At 45.7% G+C, this 19307-nt stretch overlaps 1 protein-coding gene across 1 annotated transcript in view; it reads left to right on the forward strand.

Annotated features, from left to right (window-relative positions):
- LOC138288559 (guanine nucleotide-binding protein G(q) subunit alpha) overlaps positions 1 to 19307 on the forward strand; it is a 520535-nt gene that overhangs the window by 409791 nt on the left and 91437 nt on the right. The window contains exon 4 of the mRNA XM_069230080.1: positions 15907 to 16035. Within this exon, the coding sequence (XP_069086181.1) occupies positions 15907 to 16035 (129 nt within the window). The remainder of the gene's footprint in view (positions 1 to 15906; positions 16036 to 19307) is intronic.

The raw sequence follows: 19307 nt of genomic DNA on the forward strand, positions 1-19307 counted from the left end.
TAAAGTGTAGTGCTCATACAAAAGGACAGGACTATGTTTCTCTGGGAAATGCATATGCGGATCAAGTCGCAAGATTTTGCGCCTTGAATTGTATATTGCTCAGAGATTAATGGAATTCGATAAGTGAACCAGAACTCGAACCAGCTGAAGCATTTGCCTTGAAGGTTGTAGATACAATAGATGAACTAAAAGCATTGCAGAATAATGTCAGGGAGGATGAGAGAGATTCCTGGATTAAATCACAATGTATAAAAAGACCAGACGAGTTATGGGTTTCAAATGAGGGAATTTTTTTTTGCCAAACAGTCTCTTATCACAGCTTGCGCGGTTCTATCATGGGCAAGCTCACCTAGGGAGAGATGCCATGATAAGGTTGTTCAAAACTGATTGGTTTAACCCCAGATTTCGTCAAGCTGCAGAAGCAGTTTGCCATCGATGTGTCACTTGCCAGCAGATGAACCCAGGAAAGGGAACAGTTGTGAACGCCAGCCACATTGGTAGGGCCAGTGGACCATTTAGTCGAATGCAGATGGACTTCATCGAGATGCCTGTGCATGGAGGTCTGAAGTATGTGTTGGTGATTGTGTGCATTTTTAGTCACTGGATTGAGGCATACCCCACACGTAGAAATGACAGCCTTACAGTTGCAAAGCTATTGTTGAGGGAGTTAATACCACGTTTCGGATTCCCGATCTCTTTAGAATCAGATAGGGGAAGTCACTTCAATAACGAGGTGATAAAGTTACTTTGCGAAGCGCTGAACATTGAGCAAAAACTGCATTGTAGCTATCGCCCTGAGGCCTCAGGACTGGTGGAGCAGATGAATGGCACATTGAAATCAAGAATGGCGAAAATATGTGCATCGACAAATTTGAAATGGCCTGACGCATTGCCCTTGTTGCTAATGTCAATGAGAAACACCCCTGATAGAAAGACTGGATTGTCTCCGCACGAAATTCTCATGGGTAGGGCTATGAGACTTCCTGCAGTTCCCGCAAATGCGCTTTTGAATATTACAGATGATATGGTGTTAGACTACTGCAAGGGTCTAGCTGACGTGGTTCGCTCTTTCTCTCACCAGGTGGAAGCGACCACCTTGCCACCGATCCAAGGTCCAGGACACGCACTGAAAGCAGGTGACTGGGTCGTGGTAAAGAAGCACGTGAGAAAGTCGTGTTTGGAACCCCGTTGGAAAGGCCCTTTCCAAGTGATCCTGACGACAACTACCGCTGTGAAGTGTGCGGGGGTTCCCAACTGGATTCACGCCATTCACACAAAGAAGGTGTTGTGTCCCACAGATGAGGAAGTTGAAGCGCTAAAACTGCCAGTGCCCGATAAAACAGTGCTGAGACAGAACAAAACCGAACTGAGAGTGAACAAGCAGAAACGGGAGAGAGAGAGATATTCTCGGAGGACGAAGAGACCAACTCGCTTGGGGGAGGCCAAGGAGAAAGTTCAGACAGCGACGAAGCAGCTGAAGGTGACAAAGATCCTGAAGCAGCTGAGGGTAGCCAAAAGCCTGAAGCAGCCGAAGGTGACAAAGAGCCTGAAGCAGCTGAAAGCGATAAAGAACCTGACGAAAGTAACGGTGACGAAGGCCTCGAAAAAGGTGAAAAAGCAGGAGAGCCTGATCAGAGGAGGGCTGTCCCAGAAGCAGACGATAGAGAAAAAGAAAAGGAGAACGTGATTGATTCCCCAGAAGGAGGGGACAAGGCAGAACAGAACGAAAAAGTTCAAGCTTCCACAGAAAAGATCGCAGGTCCATCAAATGGACACGGTGCAAAGAGGAGACTAAGTATATCACCAATAAAAGAAAGGGCTAAAGAAAGTTTGAACGACTGGGAAAGGCCAAAAGTGAAGGAGAAAAGAAAGGAAGTGACTGTTGTGGAACAATCCTCAAGTGAGGGAAACGACTTGGCCAAAGAGGAAAGTACCAGCGAGGCAGAATCGAAAAGAGAGGCAAAATTGAAAAGGAAAAGGATACCGAACAGAAGGTATTCCGGTCCTGAATGGGCATATGTAGTCAATGACGATTGGACTGACGAATTTGTATCTCTTAGCCTCGAGAACGAAGAAGAAGAGATACCAATAGAAAAGAAAAGTTTTATGGACTCTGTTGATTGAGAGGGTGATAAATGACATTGCTTGCTACAATCTAACGTGATACAAACAACCAGCTGAGACATTGCTAAACCGGATGAGACACTTGCTGAACTGATAAAAGACTGAGTTATTGCCGAATTGAGACAAATGCTGCTAACCGATAAGTGACTGGCCTCTCGAAGAAGACGGTGTGAACATTGCGCTCGCTCAGCTTTGTAACTGAATTGCTAAATAGTTTCTTTTACAGGTGCTTCCAGCTTTCTGATTCTATACAGATCATGACTGGGTACGCTACACAAAACAGTAGAAAGAAATATTGTAAATATGCGTGTATAGGCTTGGTAACTGCATGTGTACTAATAATAATGGCAATAGTGCTTACAATGCATGGAAAGGGCGAGAATGAGAAAATTGATGCTTCTACTTTTGCTCCTGTTACTGTCACTGAACTAACCGCATTAAAAAGATTAGAATTAGATGAGAGGCTCTTGCATGATAAGAAAGAGCTTTCGTATAATGTTTTCTATCGCTTACTAACAGAATATGTTGAGACTATGGATGCGAAAGATTGTTATGTGTGTACACAGATACCGACATCAGTAAAGGAAGGGGTGACATATCACCACATGCCTCTTACATACGGGATTACATGTAGTATAGTAATGTCTAGGTTTTATGGTCAGACTAACATACAGTATTTTTACTCAAATTATGATGTTACCTTTGCATATGTTCCTATAATAGCGCAGCTAAGCCAGATTGCTAAAGATTGGGATGCTAAAATAATGAGGGAATTTTTCGAGCCAATGCAACCTTTTGAAACGGCTCACGCTCATAGGGAAAACCTTACCTGCTCGCTCTCTGCAATAGAAATAAGCTTTTTAGATCGCACAGATGATAGAAGAGCACAAATGAATGCGAAATTAGAAAAAGAGCTACATAAGAGGACTTCAGTAGATAATTATGATTTTGCCGCAATAAAGACACAAGGGAGAATAGCTTTAGATGCTTGGCATGTAGGGAAATTTTGTATATATCTGGGTGAATCCTATTATGACAATATTTTTGTAGGAGCGAGTGAGTGTAAACATACGTTTATCTTTAAGGCCAAATGGACATTCATGATGAACGGACTTTACCCTGTCATTCCAGGTGTATATTACATTTGTGGGTATAATGCCTATTATCGTCTTCCAAAGGGTTGGTGGGGAAGATGTTATTTGGGTATAGTGTTCCCAAAGGTTTATCAACTGGATGACCTATCGATGATTCGAAAGACATCTGGATCCCATCGTATCCAGAAAAGAGAGACCGCAGCTGCTGTGGTAGGAGATATATTTGGAGCCATGATTCCTTCATTGGGAGTTGTGTTGAATTCCATCAAAATAAGAAAGTTGTCTACTATAGGGGATAACATGTTGACAAAGTTTTCAGGTGCTATAATCCTGATAGATGCTGAACTTGCATCGGAAAGAGCTATGACTCTTCAAAACAGGCTTGCTTTAGACATTCTTTTAGCAAAGGATGGCGGCGTTTGCAAAATGCTTGGTGCACGACACTGTTGTACGTATATTCCTGACAATAGTGTGAAAATTAAAACTATGCTTGCTAATCTAACAAAAGAAAGTGCAGATTTGAAGGAACTGAAAGAACCAGGAGTGTGGGAGAAGGTTGGAAAAGGACTTGCTTCAGTGGGACATTGGATTGGGGGAATTTGGAATGGAATATTGCTAAAAATAATAGAGGGAATTTTAATAGTTATAATTTGCATATTTGGAATTTGGGGAATAAAAAGGGGAATAATAATGATTATGGAAAGAATTAAAAGAAGGAAGGAAGAGAAAATAATGAAGAGAATGGCAGAAGAATACAAAGAGAAAACTAGGGGAACTAAAAGGAAAAGAGAACTGACAGAATTTTAATGGAATTAAATTTGTGGGCATGATTTGGTGTGATGACAAGTAGTCATCAGAGGAGGGATTGATGAATCAGAAAATGAAGGTTTTACATTTATTAGCGCATAAACGTAGTGTGAAATAATCATGTGTGACTTTAACCGAACTAATAAAGATTGTACGGGGACAAAATGTGCCCTTAGAGTAGTTCGCCAACATTTATAAGCGTGCTCTATATAACGTGGTGTATTAGAATTGCACTAATCTGACATAATCGTAAACGTGTGCTATGATTTGCTCGTTTGAAATGTTTTAGCTTAGCATTACTTTAGTGCAGGCTTCGGCCTAGTTGCCTGGTCTCACGGTTTAGATGCTCGTATTTTTCCAATGTGTTAATAAACGTGTATTTCTGCTTGAAGCTGTACTTTTCCACTGAGATCGTTCACATGCTTATCTTAAGGTTTAGTGCCAGCCTGGCATATTTTCTCTTTACTCCAAGGTCAATCTGCAGGTGCGGACAATGGAAGCTCTGAAAGTGAGTTAATTGGTATAAAATGTTGCAACTTGCGTACCCATCTCCAAGGATAATGTATGCTTAAGTAAAAGCTTGAGAACTGTTGTTTTTGATTGGACAATTTGAAGCTAACCTATGAACCCTCCAATGGAAGACCCTACTGGATTCGAACTGTTGTCTATAAAACCCAGGTGCACGAGAGGAAAGTAGCCATTACCAGCTCGATACCCGCCATTTTGTAGATTTTGCAGCTATTATGGCCCACTTTGCTGCGACGCCATTTTGAAAGAGGCTTCGATGCTTTCTCTAATCGAGAGAAAGAGACTTAAATGATTCTTGCCCTAGAGACTTTAACTTTGATTTGTCCCTTTGCATGAAATAGTAGTTTTACCTTGCCGCCGTGAGGCAATTGCCCCGTCCACCCCTGCCCCTTTGCCCCGTCCCATGGCGATCGAAACGGTACCCATGCTGACCGAAGAACGGTACCTGTGAGACGAAGCCTTCCTTGTATGCTGATCGTAATTGGTAAATATGAAAGTAAATTGTAAAATTGCATTGTGTTTCTTTTAGGTAACCAACTGCTGATTTTGATAAGAGCCCTAGTTAGGAGTTTTCTAAATTAATGTTGCTAAATTGTTTTTGCATGAAGCCCCACATGCCGATGCTAATTTGAAGTTAGATGAGGATTCCTTTTGTTGCACGATGCAATTTGAGATCTTGTTATGCTGACTAAATGTATGCAATTAGTTCATTACGGATTATCGTATTAGTGATTTGCATTGCTATTATCGAATGCCTTGTTATTCAAATGCTGCATAGATTGCACTTGTTTCGCCGCTATGGACAGCTATTAATGTTCATTTACGTTTATCATTTGGTGTTGAGACACATTTATATTGTGCTAGCTTTGTTAATATAGGGAAATAAAATTCACTAACTTTGAATAAACTGGTGTGGTTATTCCTGACTGAAAGGTCAGGGTTCGCCGAAATGTATTCTGGATTAATTGTTAAGTGTTTTGTCGATCAAGGTATTGCCTATGTTCGTTATTGATTATTGATTTGATGCAATTGATCGATATAGAGAGTACGGAGAGTTCCACTTAGTCAAAAGATTCATCGGCCTAAAGAGCGTCCGAATACAGGTAAATTATTACTACGGACCGCTCTATCACTGCATTATATGTATATCACCCCTACAGCAGGCCTTAAGACCCCCTAAGGCGCAGGTTGCATTGTAATACATGTGAGGGCAAATCTGCATGAGCAGTTATGGCCCTGTGATATCTAGTTCTATTGTTAGATATTGCCAGTGACCGGGCAACCATTCTAAAAGGTGTACCAGGCACTAGTCAGCATGAGTGACCCAGCTACATGATGGCTGCATGGAAAAATAATGGTGTTTGGTATCAAATACCTCATCGTAATAAATCAATACTGATGCCAGTGTGAGAAAAGGCCTCTTATGTCATGGTAAGCCCCCACTTTTTGCCTGATATGTGATGTAGTCTCAAAGTTGTTAGTGCCCAGGGCTCCTGCTAACCAGGTTCCCTGGGCCAGATCTCTTTCCCTAAAACTATTGTGATGCATTGGCACAATTGGCAACACCTTTAGCTGCTACTATAAGCCCCTAGTAAATGGTACTTGGGTACCTAGGGCATAGGGTAATATGAGTAGGCCCCTGAGGGCAGCAGCGCAGATTGCGCCACCCTCTAGGGCTTTGCATCCAGAAGCACCCAGCCCTGCCATTGCAGGCTGAGTGCTCTGATGCAGTCCTAAAAGACCAGCTCAACATGGCACACACCCTGTGTGCCCTGTCCACTACACTCTGAGTACACTTATAGTAAGTCTCCTCTCTATCAGGCCTTTGAACCCTAAGGCAGGGTGCACTATAGCATATGTGTGGACATAGATGCATGAGCAATGTGCCCCTTTTGTGTCTTTGCAAATGTGGGACTTAGTGAGTGAACAAGGCAGCAGTTTTAATGCACGTGCTGGACGCTGGTCAGTACAGGTTTCACAGTTACATGATGGCTACTCTGAACCATGGGTGGTTTGCTATCAAACAGCTCGGTATGATAAATCTGCACTGGTACCAGTATTGGATTTATTACAAAATGTACAGAGAGGACACCTTAGAGGTGCACCCTGCAAAAGCTAACTACCCTCCATGGTTGCTGGCCGGTCACAACCAACTTGCCACCACCAGACAAGAATCTGAGCTCCTGAAGTGAGGGATCCTGGTTTCTGGCACCCTTCCTGGGTGGAGGTTGTAGGAAAACGCCACTGTTGGCATGGTCACCCCCCCACTTTTTGCCTACTGTTGATGCCAGCTTGGATTGGAAGTGTGCTGGGACCCTGCTAACCAGGTCCCAGCACCAGTGTTCTTTCCTTAAAACTGTACCTTTGTTTACACAATAAGCACAGCCCTGGCATACAGTTAAGTCCCTTGTAAAAGGTACCCCCGGTATTGAAGACCCTGTGGCCAGGGAAGGTCTTTAAGGGCTACATTGTGTATTATGCCACCCTAAGGGATCCCTCACGCAGTACATGCACACTGCCTTGCAGTTTGTGTGTGCTAGTGGGGAGAAAATACAAAGTCAACATGGCACTCCCCTCAGAGTGCCATGCCCACCAACCACTGCCTGTGGCATAGGTAAGTCACCCCTCTAGCAGGCCTTACAGCCCTAAGGCAGGGTGCACTATACCACAGGTGAGGGCATAGCTGCATGAGCACTATGCCTCTACAGTGTCTAAGTCAATTTTTAAGACATTGTAAGTGCAGGGTAGCCATACTGAGTATATGGTTTGGGAGCTTGTCACTACGAACTCCACAGCACCATAATGGCTACACTGAACCCTGGGAAGTTTGGTATCAAACTTCTCAGCACAATAAACTCATACTGATGCCAGTGTGGGATTTATTGAAAAATGCACACAGAGGGCATCTTAGAGATGCCCCCCTGAATGTTCACCCAACTGCTAGTTTAAGGCGGACCGGACTATGCCATCCTGCCAATTCCAGATGCGTTTCTGACCACATGGGGTGAGTGCCTTTGTGCACTGTGTGGTCAGAAACAAAGCTTGTCCTGGGTGGAGGTGCTTCACTCCTCCCCCTTCAGGAACTGTAACACCTGGCGGTGAGCCTCAAAGGCTGAGGCCTGGTGTTAGTGCCCCAGGGCACTCCAGCCAGTGGAGATGCCTGCCCCCCAGACAACCCCCCACTTTTGGCGGCAAGTCCAGAGGGATACTGAGAAAAACAAGGAAGAGTCACCCCCTCAGCCAGGGCCACCCCTAAAGTGTCCCAAGCTGAAGTGACCCCCCCTCCTTGAGAAATCCTCCATCTTGCATTGGAGGATTAGGACCAATAGGGATGGGGATGTGTCCCCTCCCCAGAGGGAGTGAGCACAAGGAAGGTGTAACCACCCTCAGGGACAGTAGCCATTGGTTACTGCCCCCGACCATAAATACACTCCTAAAGTTAGTATTTAGGGGCGACCCTGACCCAGCTCTTCAGATTCCTGACGACCTCAAGAAAGAATGACTGCTGAGCTGAAAACCCTGCAGAGAAGAGAAGGAGACAACAACTGACTCGACCCCAGCCCTACCGGCCCTTCTCCGGCTTAGAAAAGCTGCAAAAGAAGAAGCAATGCTTTCTGCAGGATCAGCAACCCATGAAAAGCCTCCAGAAGACTTCCTGCATCACTGAGGACCAAGAAACTCCAGTGGACCGTGGACCTGTCCAACAAGAAGACATAGGGACTATCTTTAAAGGGACTCTCACCTCACTCCAGGGGCGTGAGTCCAAACTACTCTACACCCGACACCCCCGACCTGTGTCCAAAGAAACCAACTAGCCAGAGAAAATCCCCAGGCAATTCAGACTACTCTGGGCTGACCTCTCCAGACCCCCAAGACGACGCAGCAGAGGGAATCCCGAGGACCCCCCTGACCACGACTACTCGGGACGAAGATATCCATTGCCTGGAGAAACACTCCATCCGCAACCCCCAGGCCCGAGATAAACCAACCACAGAGCAGCAACGACCAACAGGCGGCCCTCACCCTTGCCCAGTCAGTGGCTTGCCTGAGAAGCCCCCCTGTGCCCTGCCTGCAGCGCCTAAGTGACCCCTGGATCCCTCCATAGAGTTCTATTGAGAACTCAATGCCCTTTTTGCACACTGCACCCGGCCACTTCTGTGTCGCTGAGGATGTGGTTTTCCTGCCTACTTGGGGCCCCTCCAAAGCCCCCTTGTCTGCCCCCCAACAACGCCGGTACTTATCTGCAAGCAGACCGAAACCGGAGTACCCCCATCTCCATAAGGGCCCACGTTATTTTGGCTCCTGTTTGACCTCTGCACCTAACCGGCCCTGTGTTGCTGGTGCTGGGTGTTTGTGGTTATCTTGAACCCCAAACGGTGGGCTACCTATGCCGCGGAGACTGAACCCGTAAGTTTGTTACTTACCTCAATAAGTGTACTTTACTTACCTCCCCCAGGAACTGTTGAAAATTGCAGTGTCCACAATAGCTTTTTGGCATTTCAAAGAAAACTGTGTACATTGTTGATTCTGCTCAAAGTTCTAAGTATTACTATGCAAATACCTTTCATTTAATGTACTTAACTGCTAAATGAATCTTGTGGTTCTAGAAATAAATTAACAAAATATTTTTCTATATAAAAACATATTGGTCTGGAGTTAAGTAATTGAGTGTGTGTTTTCACTTATCGCTAGTGTGTACTACAAATGCTTAACACTACCCTCTGATAAGTCTAACTGCTCGACCACACTACCACAAATAAGAGCATTATTATGATCTATTATTGCCTCTGTCAAGCCTCTTGGAGAACCCCTGGACTCTGTGCACACCGTATCTCATTTTGATATTGTATATACAGAGCCAGCTTCTTATAAAGGGGCTAACACCTCCTCCCTCAGGAACGTTCACTGCCCTGCTGGTGAGCCTCAAAGGGCTTACTGCCCTTGAAACTCTACCCCCAGGCCTGCTGCTACCAGCAGATGGTCGCCACTTTTATTGGGAACAGCGGTGGGAAACCACACAAAGGATAGGAGGAGTGGTCATCCCGAGCTTGCACCACTCCTAAGGTGTTGCATGTAAGTTGACATTTCCAGTTCATTTTCCTCCATCTTGCATGGAAGGAAAATAGCCAATCAAGTGCAGGAAGTGAGCTCTGCCCACAGGAAGTGGTCACTTAGTGGCTGTAGTTACCCTATGGTGGATGACCCATCGTTTCACTACTAGGTAACCCCCTAAAATGCCACTAAATAAAGTATTTAGTGAGCATTCCTGGATCAAGAATTCAGTTTCCACGGACAAAAGACAAGCAATTAAGAAGACCCAAGGCTTGAGAACAGAACTCCTGCTGCACCAAGAAAAGGCACCAAACACTGCCTGCTGCACCCAGGACACAACAGTCGCCGCCAAGGGGTTGCTTTGATGTTGGGTGGACTCTACAAACCCCCCAGAAGACCCCCACTCTTCACAAATCGCCAAAGATCTCCCTCCAGAGTGAAGGCATCACCCTACAACATCAAGGAACCAAAGACCCAGTGAAGGCCACTTCCCTGACTGGCTGCTGACCAAGGAACCGGAAGCAATAGCCAATGCAAATTTCACCCATCTGACCGTGAGGACAAACCCTGCCAGTGTGCTAAGTGTGCCCTCCAGTGGCCAGACCGTGCAATAGCCCCAGGTAGTGGTCACCTCACGTGGGACCACACAGAAGAACACACCACACCGGACTGATAAAGGACCAGAAGGAAGCCCCAGTCGAGGGACTTCAGGAATCACCTGGATCTCCCACCAGAGTTCCCCTGCTGACGTTCAGGTGACCCTCCAAGGTACCTACCTTCTGCTTCCAAGGGCACCTTTGCGCACAGCTCTTGGCTCATTGATTCGCTCTGTACTCTGATGCACTGCACCATGCACTGAAGAACCAGCTGTCCCCTAAGGGTCCCTCACCACTTGCGACCTCAACACTCCAAAGGGGCCCACCAGACTTAACTTTAAACCCACCTGTGCAGCACTTTTCCAAGTGGTCCCCCACAGTGGCCTGGCACTATCTGCAAAGTCTTTCTGCAGCTGCTCCCGCCGAAACCGGGAGCTGCCTAAACTTCTCCAGCTGGTCCGTAGTGCCCATAGACAACCTCAACATACCTGCAAAGGGAGACCTTGGTAAATGCACCTCCTGATTTTATATGCATTTTCAAAGTATTTTCTCCATTGATTTCTATGGTGTGTAATTGCACACAGAAATACTTTTTATTAAAACTTCTAAAATTCATAACTCAAAGTTACCCGCTTTTGATGATCTTGGTCTGAAAATGTATATAAAAATCTGAATTATTTTTGTAAATTGGTTTGAGTTATTCCTTTGAGTGTGTGGTATCATTTATTGATATTGTGTGTACAACAAATGCTTTGCACTTCTCCAAGATAAGCCTAACTGCCCGGCCAAGGTACCCTAAAAATTAAAGCATTAGGTGGTCTAGGTTTTGCCTCTGTAGACCAACTTGTGGTTGCCTGCATGCACCCAGAGGGCACCTTAGAGTTGGCCCCTGAAACCTTCTAGTCATCTAGTGTGCTGGCTGACTGGTATAAACCAGCCAGCCACCAAAGATGATTTTCTGACCCCCTGGAGCTGAGACCCCCTGCTCCTCTAGGTCAGAAACAATGCCTGCTCTGGCAGAAGTTTTTATCACCTCTGTCAACAGGATGGCTAGTAAATCTGCATACCAGGACCTTGGGCTTCAAAGTCTCTGCTGCCTTTGATATGCGACCCCAGCTTTTCCCAGACCTGGGAGAGGCAACCCCCTGCCCTGAGGCCCACTTGGCACCAGGATAGATGGGAAAATTATCTGTGCTAGGAGGTGTGTCACACTTACAGGCTGAGTACACCCCTAAGGTGGACAGCTTGACATGTACACCAAAGAGGGAACTCCACCATTTTGTGTGTGGTGGAATTAGTCATTCTGGGGCAGGGTGATGCCCATTCCCGAAAGGAAGTGGTCACCTAGGGGATGTAGTGACCCCGGGGTCAAGTAGCCCATTGACAACCAGCCTTCACTCCCCTTAACACCTTTGAATTGAGTATTTAGGACCCCCACCGACACCAAGAAAGCAGATCAAGTCAAGACTTCAACTACAGGGAACCGAGGAAGAAAGAAAATGGACTGACAAGAGCAAGAACTGAAGTTCTGCAACAAAGGTTGTTGAAGTACAAGCAGCCTGGCAGGGTTTTGTGCCAATTGCTGGACCAACTTCTCCAAGAACTGGACAAACTCACCAAAACCCTTGGAGGACTGCTGAGCACCTCAAAGATCAGGAAAAATCTCCCTTGGAGTAGAGGAGATATGCTCCTGCATCTGCAGGCACTGCAAGCAGCTGTCCAGTCTACCGTGGTGCTGAACATCGGGTCCACCAAGGGACCAAGCTGCCAGAAGAAGACAAAGAGGTTCTGGGTTAGGCCAGTCTCCCCAGTAAGTTTCAAGACGTTGACCCCACCAAGAGACCCACAGTACCAATACTCTGTGTATCAGAGCAATTGCAGCTTGTTGTGTTCAATCCGGACACTCAGAATGGGAAAACCCAACCTGTGTGTCGAGGGACTTCAGAAGCAGTGAGACCCACATCGAGAGTGGCCCAGCTGTCCTGTTTTGACCCTCTACTGCTGAACCAAGATACAGTGGCGTCTCTAACCTCCACCATCCAACACCTCAAATACCTCTGCACCTGCACCCTACAGCTCTAGTCCAAGGGAGGTGAAGGTGCCAGTAGGGTTCTGAGACCCTCCAAACCTGAGCTCACCCTTACGTTTGCATGACTGGACACCCAGTCCCTGCCCGCAGCCTTTTTATGCAGGCCCCCTCCAACCGTGAGCAACACCTGCACCACATCCCAACACCTAAAGGCACCACTGCACTAAAGCCCCACAGGCCAAGGAGAAGTGGATCAAAGGTGTCCCTGTCAACCTGAGCATCCTAAGGACTGATTTCCCCCCCCCCCCCAAACTTTCCTCACCTCCCAGCCCAAACCTCGCCTCGTCCCCCAGTTACCAGTTTTAGCTTGCAGCCTCTTTGTGACCTGGACCAATTCCCATAGACTTAAATGGGGCACCTGATGCTGAAAGAGAATCTCTGCACCCGGGCTCCTCATTGGCACCTGGGGTGACCTGTTAGTGCTTCCTTTGACTGGAGCTTGCCCTAACTTAAGTCCAGAAAGAGAGTCCCGTAAGTCGCTGATAAGTGCCCGAATGCAGTATTTGGTTTACCCCCGTAGGATAACATTACCGCTCCAACAATAGCACAGTGTGAAGCGTTGAAACCTATAAGAATTGATAACTCAGTTACTTTTATAAATTGATGTCAGATTTATTTTATTGAGTGTGTCTCGCCTACTGGCTCTGTGTGTGCAATAAATGCTTAACACAATCCTCTGATCGCCTATCTGTTCACCCATACTACCACCAAAAAAATAGCTTTTAGGATTATTATTTTAATCCCGGTCAGCCAATAAGGGTCAACCTGAACTATCTGCATGTTGTCCCCTTACATTGATGCAGTATGCAGATAGCCAGCTTCCTATAAATGCTTAATAATGTTTTTAATGAATTGTATTATTTGAATTGCAATATGAAAGCAATTTAAAAGAAATGGAATAGTCTTTTCTTTATACATACTAGTGTGGTTTCTGATATTCTTCCTGTTCCGACTGAGACCATGTGGCACACTGTTTCGGTGTGTGATCTGAGGAGTATAAAAAGCGCTGCCAAAATGGTGCTGCAGTTGCAAAGTTCAGAAACTTGTAGCGAAAAGTCAACATTTTTTCTGAGCTTACTTGCTAAATTGCAACAGGTTGTTTAAATATTTTCCTGAGATAAGTCCAAGGGTGTTTTTCTGTATGTTCCTCATGTCGCTACATAGATACCATATACTGGGGAGTTCATAATAGTGGTGGCCTTGGAAGTACATTCTACATTGAATAGGAATACTGGAATATTTTGGGGTGAGTGAAGCTTAATGCATTATATTTTATAAATTTATGAATGGATAGTAGTTTTAGGATTATCCCTACATGTCTGTATTCAGTCTTCCAGAAAGTAATTTACCTTTTGATCGTGGTTTGCTTTCTCAAAAAGAGACTAAAGATCTTATCTAAATTGTGTTTATGAATAGATTGATTGGGGCTTATTTTCAGAGTATGGAGCCGAAGATCCATTCTTAATTCTCTGAGGATGGTAAAATATTTTAATGTAATATCTTATAGTAATAAAAGAAAGTGACTGCATTAATTGTGGCTCGAGGAACATATCTATACATTAGGCTTTGAAATGTGCGTTTAACAAAATAATGGGAATTCGAGAATTAAATTTAAACGAGGCTAATAAATCCCTACCTGGTTTGTGGTAATATTTTAAAGGTGCACAATCTTTACTAAGGGACTGATTTAGAGTTTGGTGGAGGGGGTTACTCCATCATAGATGTGACGGATATCCTGGCTGCAGTATTACAATCCCATAATATCCTGTGGCGATCGTAATATGGCGGACAGGTTAACCATCACGTTTGTGACGGATGTATGATAGAACAACGCATGCGCCAACCACGCATGCCTGAACAAAGCGGTCGGAACAACGACCGCGTTGTTTTCACAAATGCCTTTACCATGCATGCCTCTACAACGATTTTTCACTGTAAAGGCATGCCTAGTAAAGGCATGTGTAGAAGTTTTTCGCATGCCATCCCCCCAACCTGCCCTATCAACACAACTACCCCGACCCCTCCACCCGCCCTATAAATATAACTACCTGACCCTCCACCTGCCCAAAAAATAAAACTATCCCACCCGCCCAAAAAATAAAACTACTCCCACCCTCGCACCCACCCTGAAAATAAAACTACCCCACCCACCCTGAAAATAAAACTACCCCAACCTTCCCACATGCCCTAAAAATAAAACCACCTGACCCCCACCCCTAAAAACTACCCCGATAATGAGCCCTAAAACCTACCAGACCCCAAAAATAAAACTACCCTGCCCCTAAAAACAAAATTAGCCGGACCCACCACCCGCCTCTAAAATAACACTACCCTGATACCCCCACCTACCCTGAGCCCTAAAAACTACCCCAATCCCCCACCCGCCCTAAAAAACAACCGACCCCCACCCCAACAATAAAACTACCCCTCCCCTAAAAACAAAATTACCATGACCCCCTCACCCCGCCCCTAAAAATCTACCCCCACCCGCCTAAATACAAAATCACCCCAACCCCCCACCCCTGCCCCTTAAAAACAACAAAAATTACCCAACTCTCTCCCAGCCCCATTTATGTGAACTCATCCTACCCCGACCTCCTGCCCCTAAAAAAAAAAATTACCCCAACCCTCACCCCTAAAAACCTGACCACCACCCGCCCTAAATACAAAATTACCCTGACCTCCCCACCCCCACCCTAGAAACAAAACTACCCCCTAGCCCCACTTACCTGACCACATCCTCTCCCGATGCTGACTCCCTTATCTACTCACGTGCGTTGTTCAGCACATGTATGGTTAAGGCAGAGAAAAAGGGAGTAATTGTTAACGAAAGCGTGGTTCCGCTTGTGTTAACAGCGTTGTTGTGGTTCCAGCATTGAAGTTCTGGACGTTTCTCGTTTGTGACTGAGTAACCTGTCTGCCAAACTCTCAGGCCCTAAGTTTGGAACATAGAGGAACAGTGTTTTTCTTTGGGACGGTGTTAACTTTGTGTACATTATAGGTTGCACTTGGACTTTAAGAAATCTTGATGTTTGTTTACTTTGCAGCTTTAAGTAAGAGGAGATTCCTCTACACACGTGTAATCTGTGCCTTTTCCGATTTCTTGAGAGATGTAATGAACTAATTAGTTGTAATAATATTTTTTTAATTGAAATAATATATTTTCATGAAATAAAGAAACCATTTGAACTGGAACACGAATGTGAGAATATCAGTTATATTATTAACCTCCATGAGAATACTTTAAACTTCACACTGGCCATTTGGGGTATTGGTGCAGGAGGGAAGAGGGTGCCGGGCTAACAGCCCTTTGCCACCCTACAGCTGATATCACACATTGACAGGTGACTCAGTGTAGCTTCTGTCTCCATGGAGAAGCTTGTTATGTGTACCAATGACAAAGATGTCCGACCTCTAGGGCTTGTATGGTTGTGGATGATGATTCCAGAAGGCGCCTGCTCACTCTGCTTTGAGCAGAGAACACGTTGGTGTTAACCACCACCGTTGTGTTCTCCTGGTCCAAGTATGTAAATAACCCGTTCCTTTGCTCCTCTGCTCACGCATCAGTGGGATAGTTGTCACCATCTTTTCATTCCTGTTGTTTCTCCCTCTCCAGCTACCTTAACGACCTGGACCGTATAGCAGCTCCTTCCTATCTGCCTTCCCAGCAAGATGTACTTAGAGTTCGAGTCCCAACAACAGGCATCATTGAGTATCCCTTCGACTTACAAAGCGTCATTTTCAGGTAGAAAACATGTCTACAACATCCAGTTGAGTTGTTATTTTATTGTATTGGTTGCTAATTATGTGCTAGATGTTATGCATACTATACGCTGTTAAATAACTATGATTTTGCCCATGAAAACACTTAATCCGGTTGGAGAAATCATCGGCTAATTTTAAAACATTATTAACAAGGGTATATTTAAATGCTTCAAAACTTCTTTTTAAAGAAACGTCAACAGTTGGTCGGTTTTCGCATTCAAGACCTTAAACACCACTCAATGAAATGACAATGAAGGCGTAGTTAGCTTTCATTAGTCTGAAGTTTGTTTTTAGAACATGTTGACTGTGTTATTTGGTACGTCTTTTCTATTGCATTTTGTTTTATGTGGACAAACGTTCTTCCTGGATCAGTAAGCCAGCCAGTGGCATTTCGCACAACCCTTTTAGGAAGGTGAATGTATGTATGTATGTATATATATATGTATGTATATATGTATGTTGTATATTTATAGTGGAACCTAGCTAAACGGCAGCAGAGCTTTTTATAGGGTCAAAAGCATAAATGCAGTGAGTGATTACAGGGAAGCTAGAGTTAAGGTGGGCTGTTTCTTCTTTGTGGAGTCAACTTGCGATCTTGTGCATGGGGAACATCCGGAACAACGACGCCCCGCCCACCTTCAAAGGGTTTCCTTGCGATAGACCTCAATCTCTTCAATTTTTCTTTCAAAACCTCGCCCCCTCCCTAGCTCTGTTTCTGACACTCTCTCTCTAACCCGCGTCCTGAGAAAGACATGTTTCAACAGTTTTTGTGTCCCTGATAGTTTAACATATGGGATGTAGAATAATTCAGTGTAAAAAATAAATAAAATCCATTCGCTCCAAACCTATGTGTTTTCACAGAACTGAATCTGTCCTTTGCTTACATAATATTCCAATAAGATAGATCTTTGAATTCAGTGTGGGAAGAGTAATGTTGTTGCATCTACATAAATGATAATTCAAGAAAGATGCATTTAATATTTCACTATAATGCCACCTTAAATCGCTTTTTGTGGTAGGAGTTGGCAGTCCTTTACGACTTGATTATTTCAAACTTTAATTGCTCAATTTTGCATTTTTGAGACGTTCCGTTTTTATCCATATTCATATAGCCGTATATTATAGATATTGATATAGGCTACTATCTGAGACCTTTCTTCAATCAATAATTAATACTTCTCCAAGGGCCGTGAAGAAAATGTTGTTAGATTTTATCAGAAACTCACAGCATTAGTTAAAGATCTCTCCTATTGCTTTAACAACTGTTTGTCCATGCAAGATGGCCCCGGCCTAATCCTGCTGAACCCTGCTGTACACAGTGCCATCCACATTCAGACGACCGACACTGAACACCCCTAAGTGCCCATGCACCTTCGGAGCAAAATTCAGCGAGGGGGCAGCCTCCAGTATAGTGAAGACCGTTGTGGCCCGAGGCTGGCCTGGGCACCGCAGCAGAGGCCTAGCTGGGCCTACGGGGCTCATTGTGGCCTGTGGTGTTGGGACTGCATGGGCGGCCCTCAGACGTCCCCTTCTGCCCTTAAGGGAAGGTTACCTGGTGGACAGTTGGCGTGTCTCACCGAGGCGTTAGCCTGCCCCTGGGATTGGACTGACGGTGAGGGAGCCGTCCCCTCCGAGCTGGACCTCAGTCTAGGCCCATGTAGGACCTAGACACCCCAACTGAGCTAGATCGTGCCTTTGAGGCTTGTTCGGGCCTGGGAGCTGAGGCTGATAGTGCAGCCAATTGCGCCTTTTGCTTGGCTCTGTTGCTGTGCCCCACGACTGAGCTGCAGGAGTGTGTTGGCCGACATCTCCCCTTTTACATGGACCTGCCATGTTGAGGGGCACCCTTGGTGAGTTGTGGTGTCTCTGGGGGCCATCTTGGGAGCCTTTGCTGCATTGTGAGCCTGGCTGGACTGTAGAGATTATTGGACTGAGGGTCGTCTTTCAGTGGGGTCCCGGGCCTTCTCCCTGGTGCCGCGGGAGGCTGTGGCCGAGGGTCCGAGTGGTTCTGGGCTTGTCCCTCAATTAAAGGGGGCTGGGTACCCGAGTCTGTGTTTATGGACTCCTGGGTGCACATACTGCTTCTATTTTTGCCCATGACCGGACAGTTCACTAATACTGGGCCCCTGGGGATCCTCATTGGTGCCAGAGTGGGGGGCTGCATGTTGTGGCTTGGCACAGTCACCCCATTGTTCCCACACCTGGTGGCTGTTGGTATAGACATGCTGGGGGACAGCCACAGGGGCTATTTCCACACACTAAGGAACAGTTTGAGGACACTTGTTCTGGGTTGCCTTGCGGATTGGCCCAGGACCTCCTAAGGACTGGAGGATGTCTGGGACCTGGACTGATGCTGGTGTGGGGACAGAACATAGGGTGTGGGATGCCCCAGATGTCTGGTGGCGGCAACTCTGATGGCCTCAGTTTGTTTGTGGTAGGGCTGTCGGATCCCTTTGATCCTCTACATGGGGAGGAACAAGCAGCCTGCCTTCTGCAGGGAAACACTATGAAACTGAATACCAAGCTGTTGTTCTCCTCGCAGCGACAAACATGACAGGCTGGTCACCGGGTAGATCAGGAACCAGAGCTGTCTGCTGAGGAGCCCTCAAGGGTGGAACTCCTTGCTGTGATCCAGAGCTCCCTGGTGGCTCTTAAAGGAAAGATTGAGACTGAGCTGGTAGAAGTGAACCTCCTCCTTGCTGATCTCAGGAAAGTATCTGACAAGGTTTTGGTCACTGAAGGAGCTATTGCTAAACTTCAATCTGAAGTGGCCACACTACCGAAACAGGTAGCTACGGTTACCTCTTAAGACTGGGTGGCTAGAGGCTTATGGGGAAGTTGTTTAGGGAATGTCAGTCTTCTGGGATTTGTAGAACAAGCTGAGAGGGGAACCTCTGAAAGATTTGTGGATCAGTGAATCTGTGACATCCTGAAGCCGAATGGGTTATCCTCCTTCTTTGTAATCAACAGGGTGCATCGGGCATTGGTAGCACCAGCCAAGCAAGAGGCACGACCATGGGCTATCATAGCCCATATCTTGAACTGTAAAGACAGAACAGCCGAGAGAAGGATACTGTCCACTGGATTTCCATTTATCCAGACTACACCAATAAGATACAGGGTACCCATACTAGATTTCTGGAGGTTACGGCTAAGCTAATATTGATGGCCCTCCTGTATATGTTACTGTATTCGGCCTGATTGCTGGTTTTGTCCGAGGGCAAATCCCACTTAGATTCTCCAGAGGATGTC

Source organism: Pleurodeles waltl, chromosome 1_1 (assembly GCF_031143425.1).
Source record: "Pleurodeles waltl isolate 20211129_DDA chromosome 1_1, aPleWal1.hap1.20221129, whole genome shotgun sequence".
NCBI lineage: Eukaryota > Metazoa > Chordata > Amphibia > Caudata > Salamandridae > Pleurodeles > Pleurodeles waltl.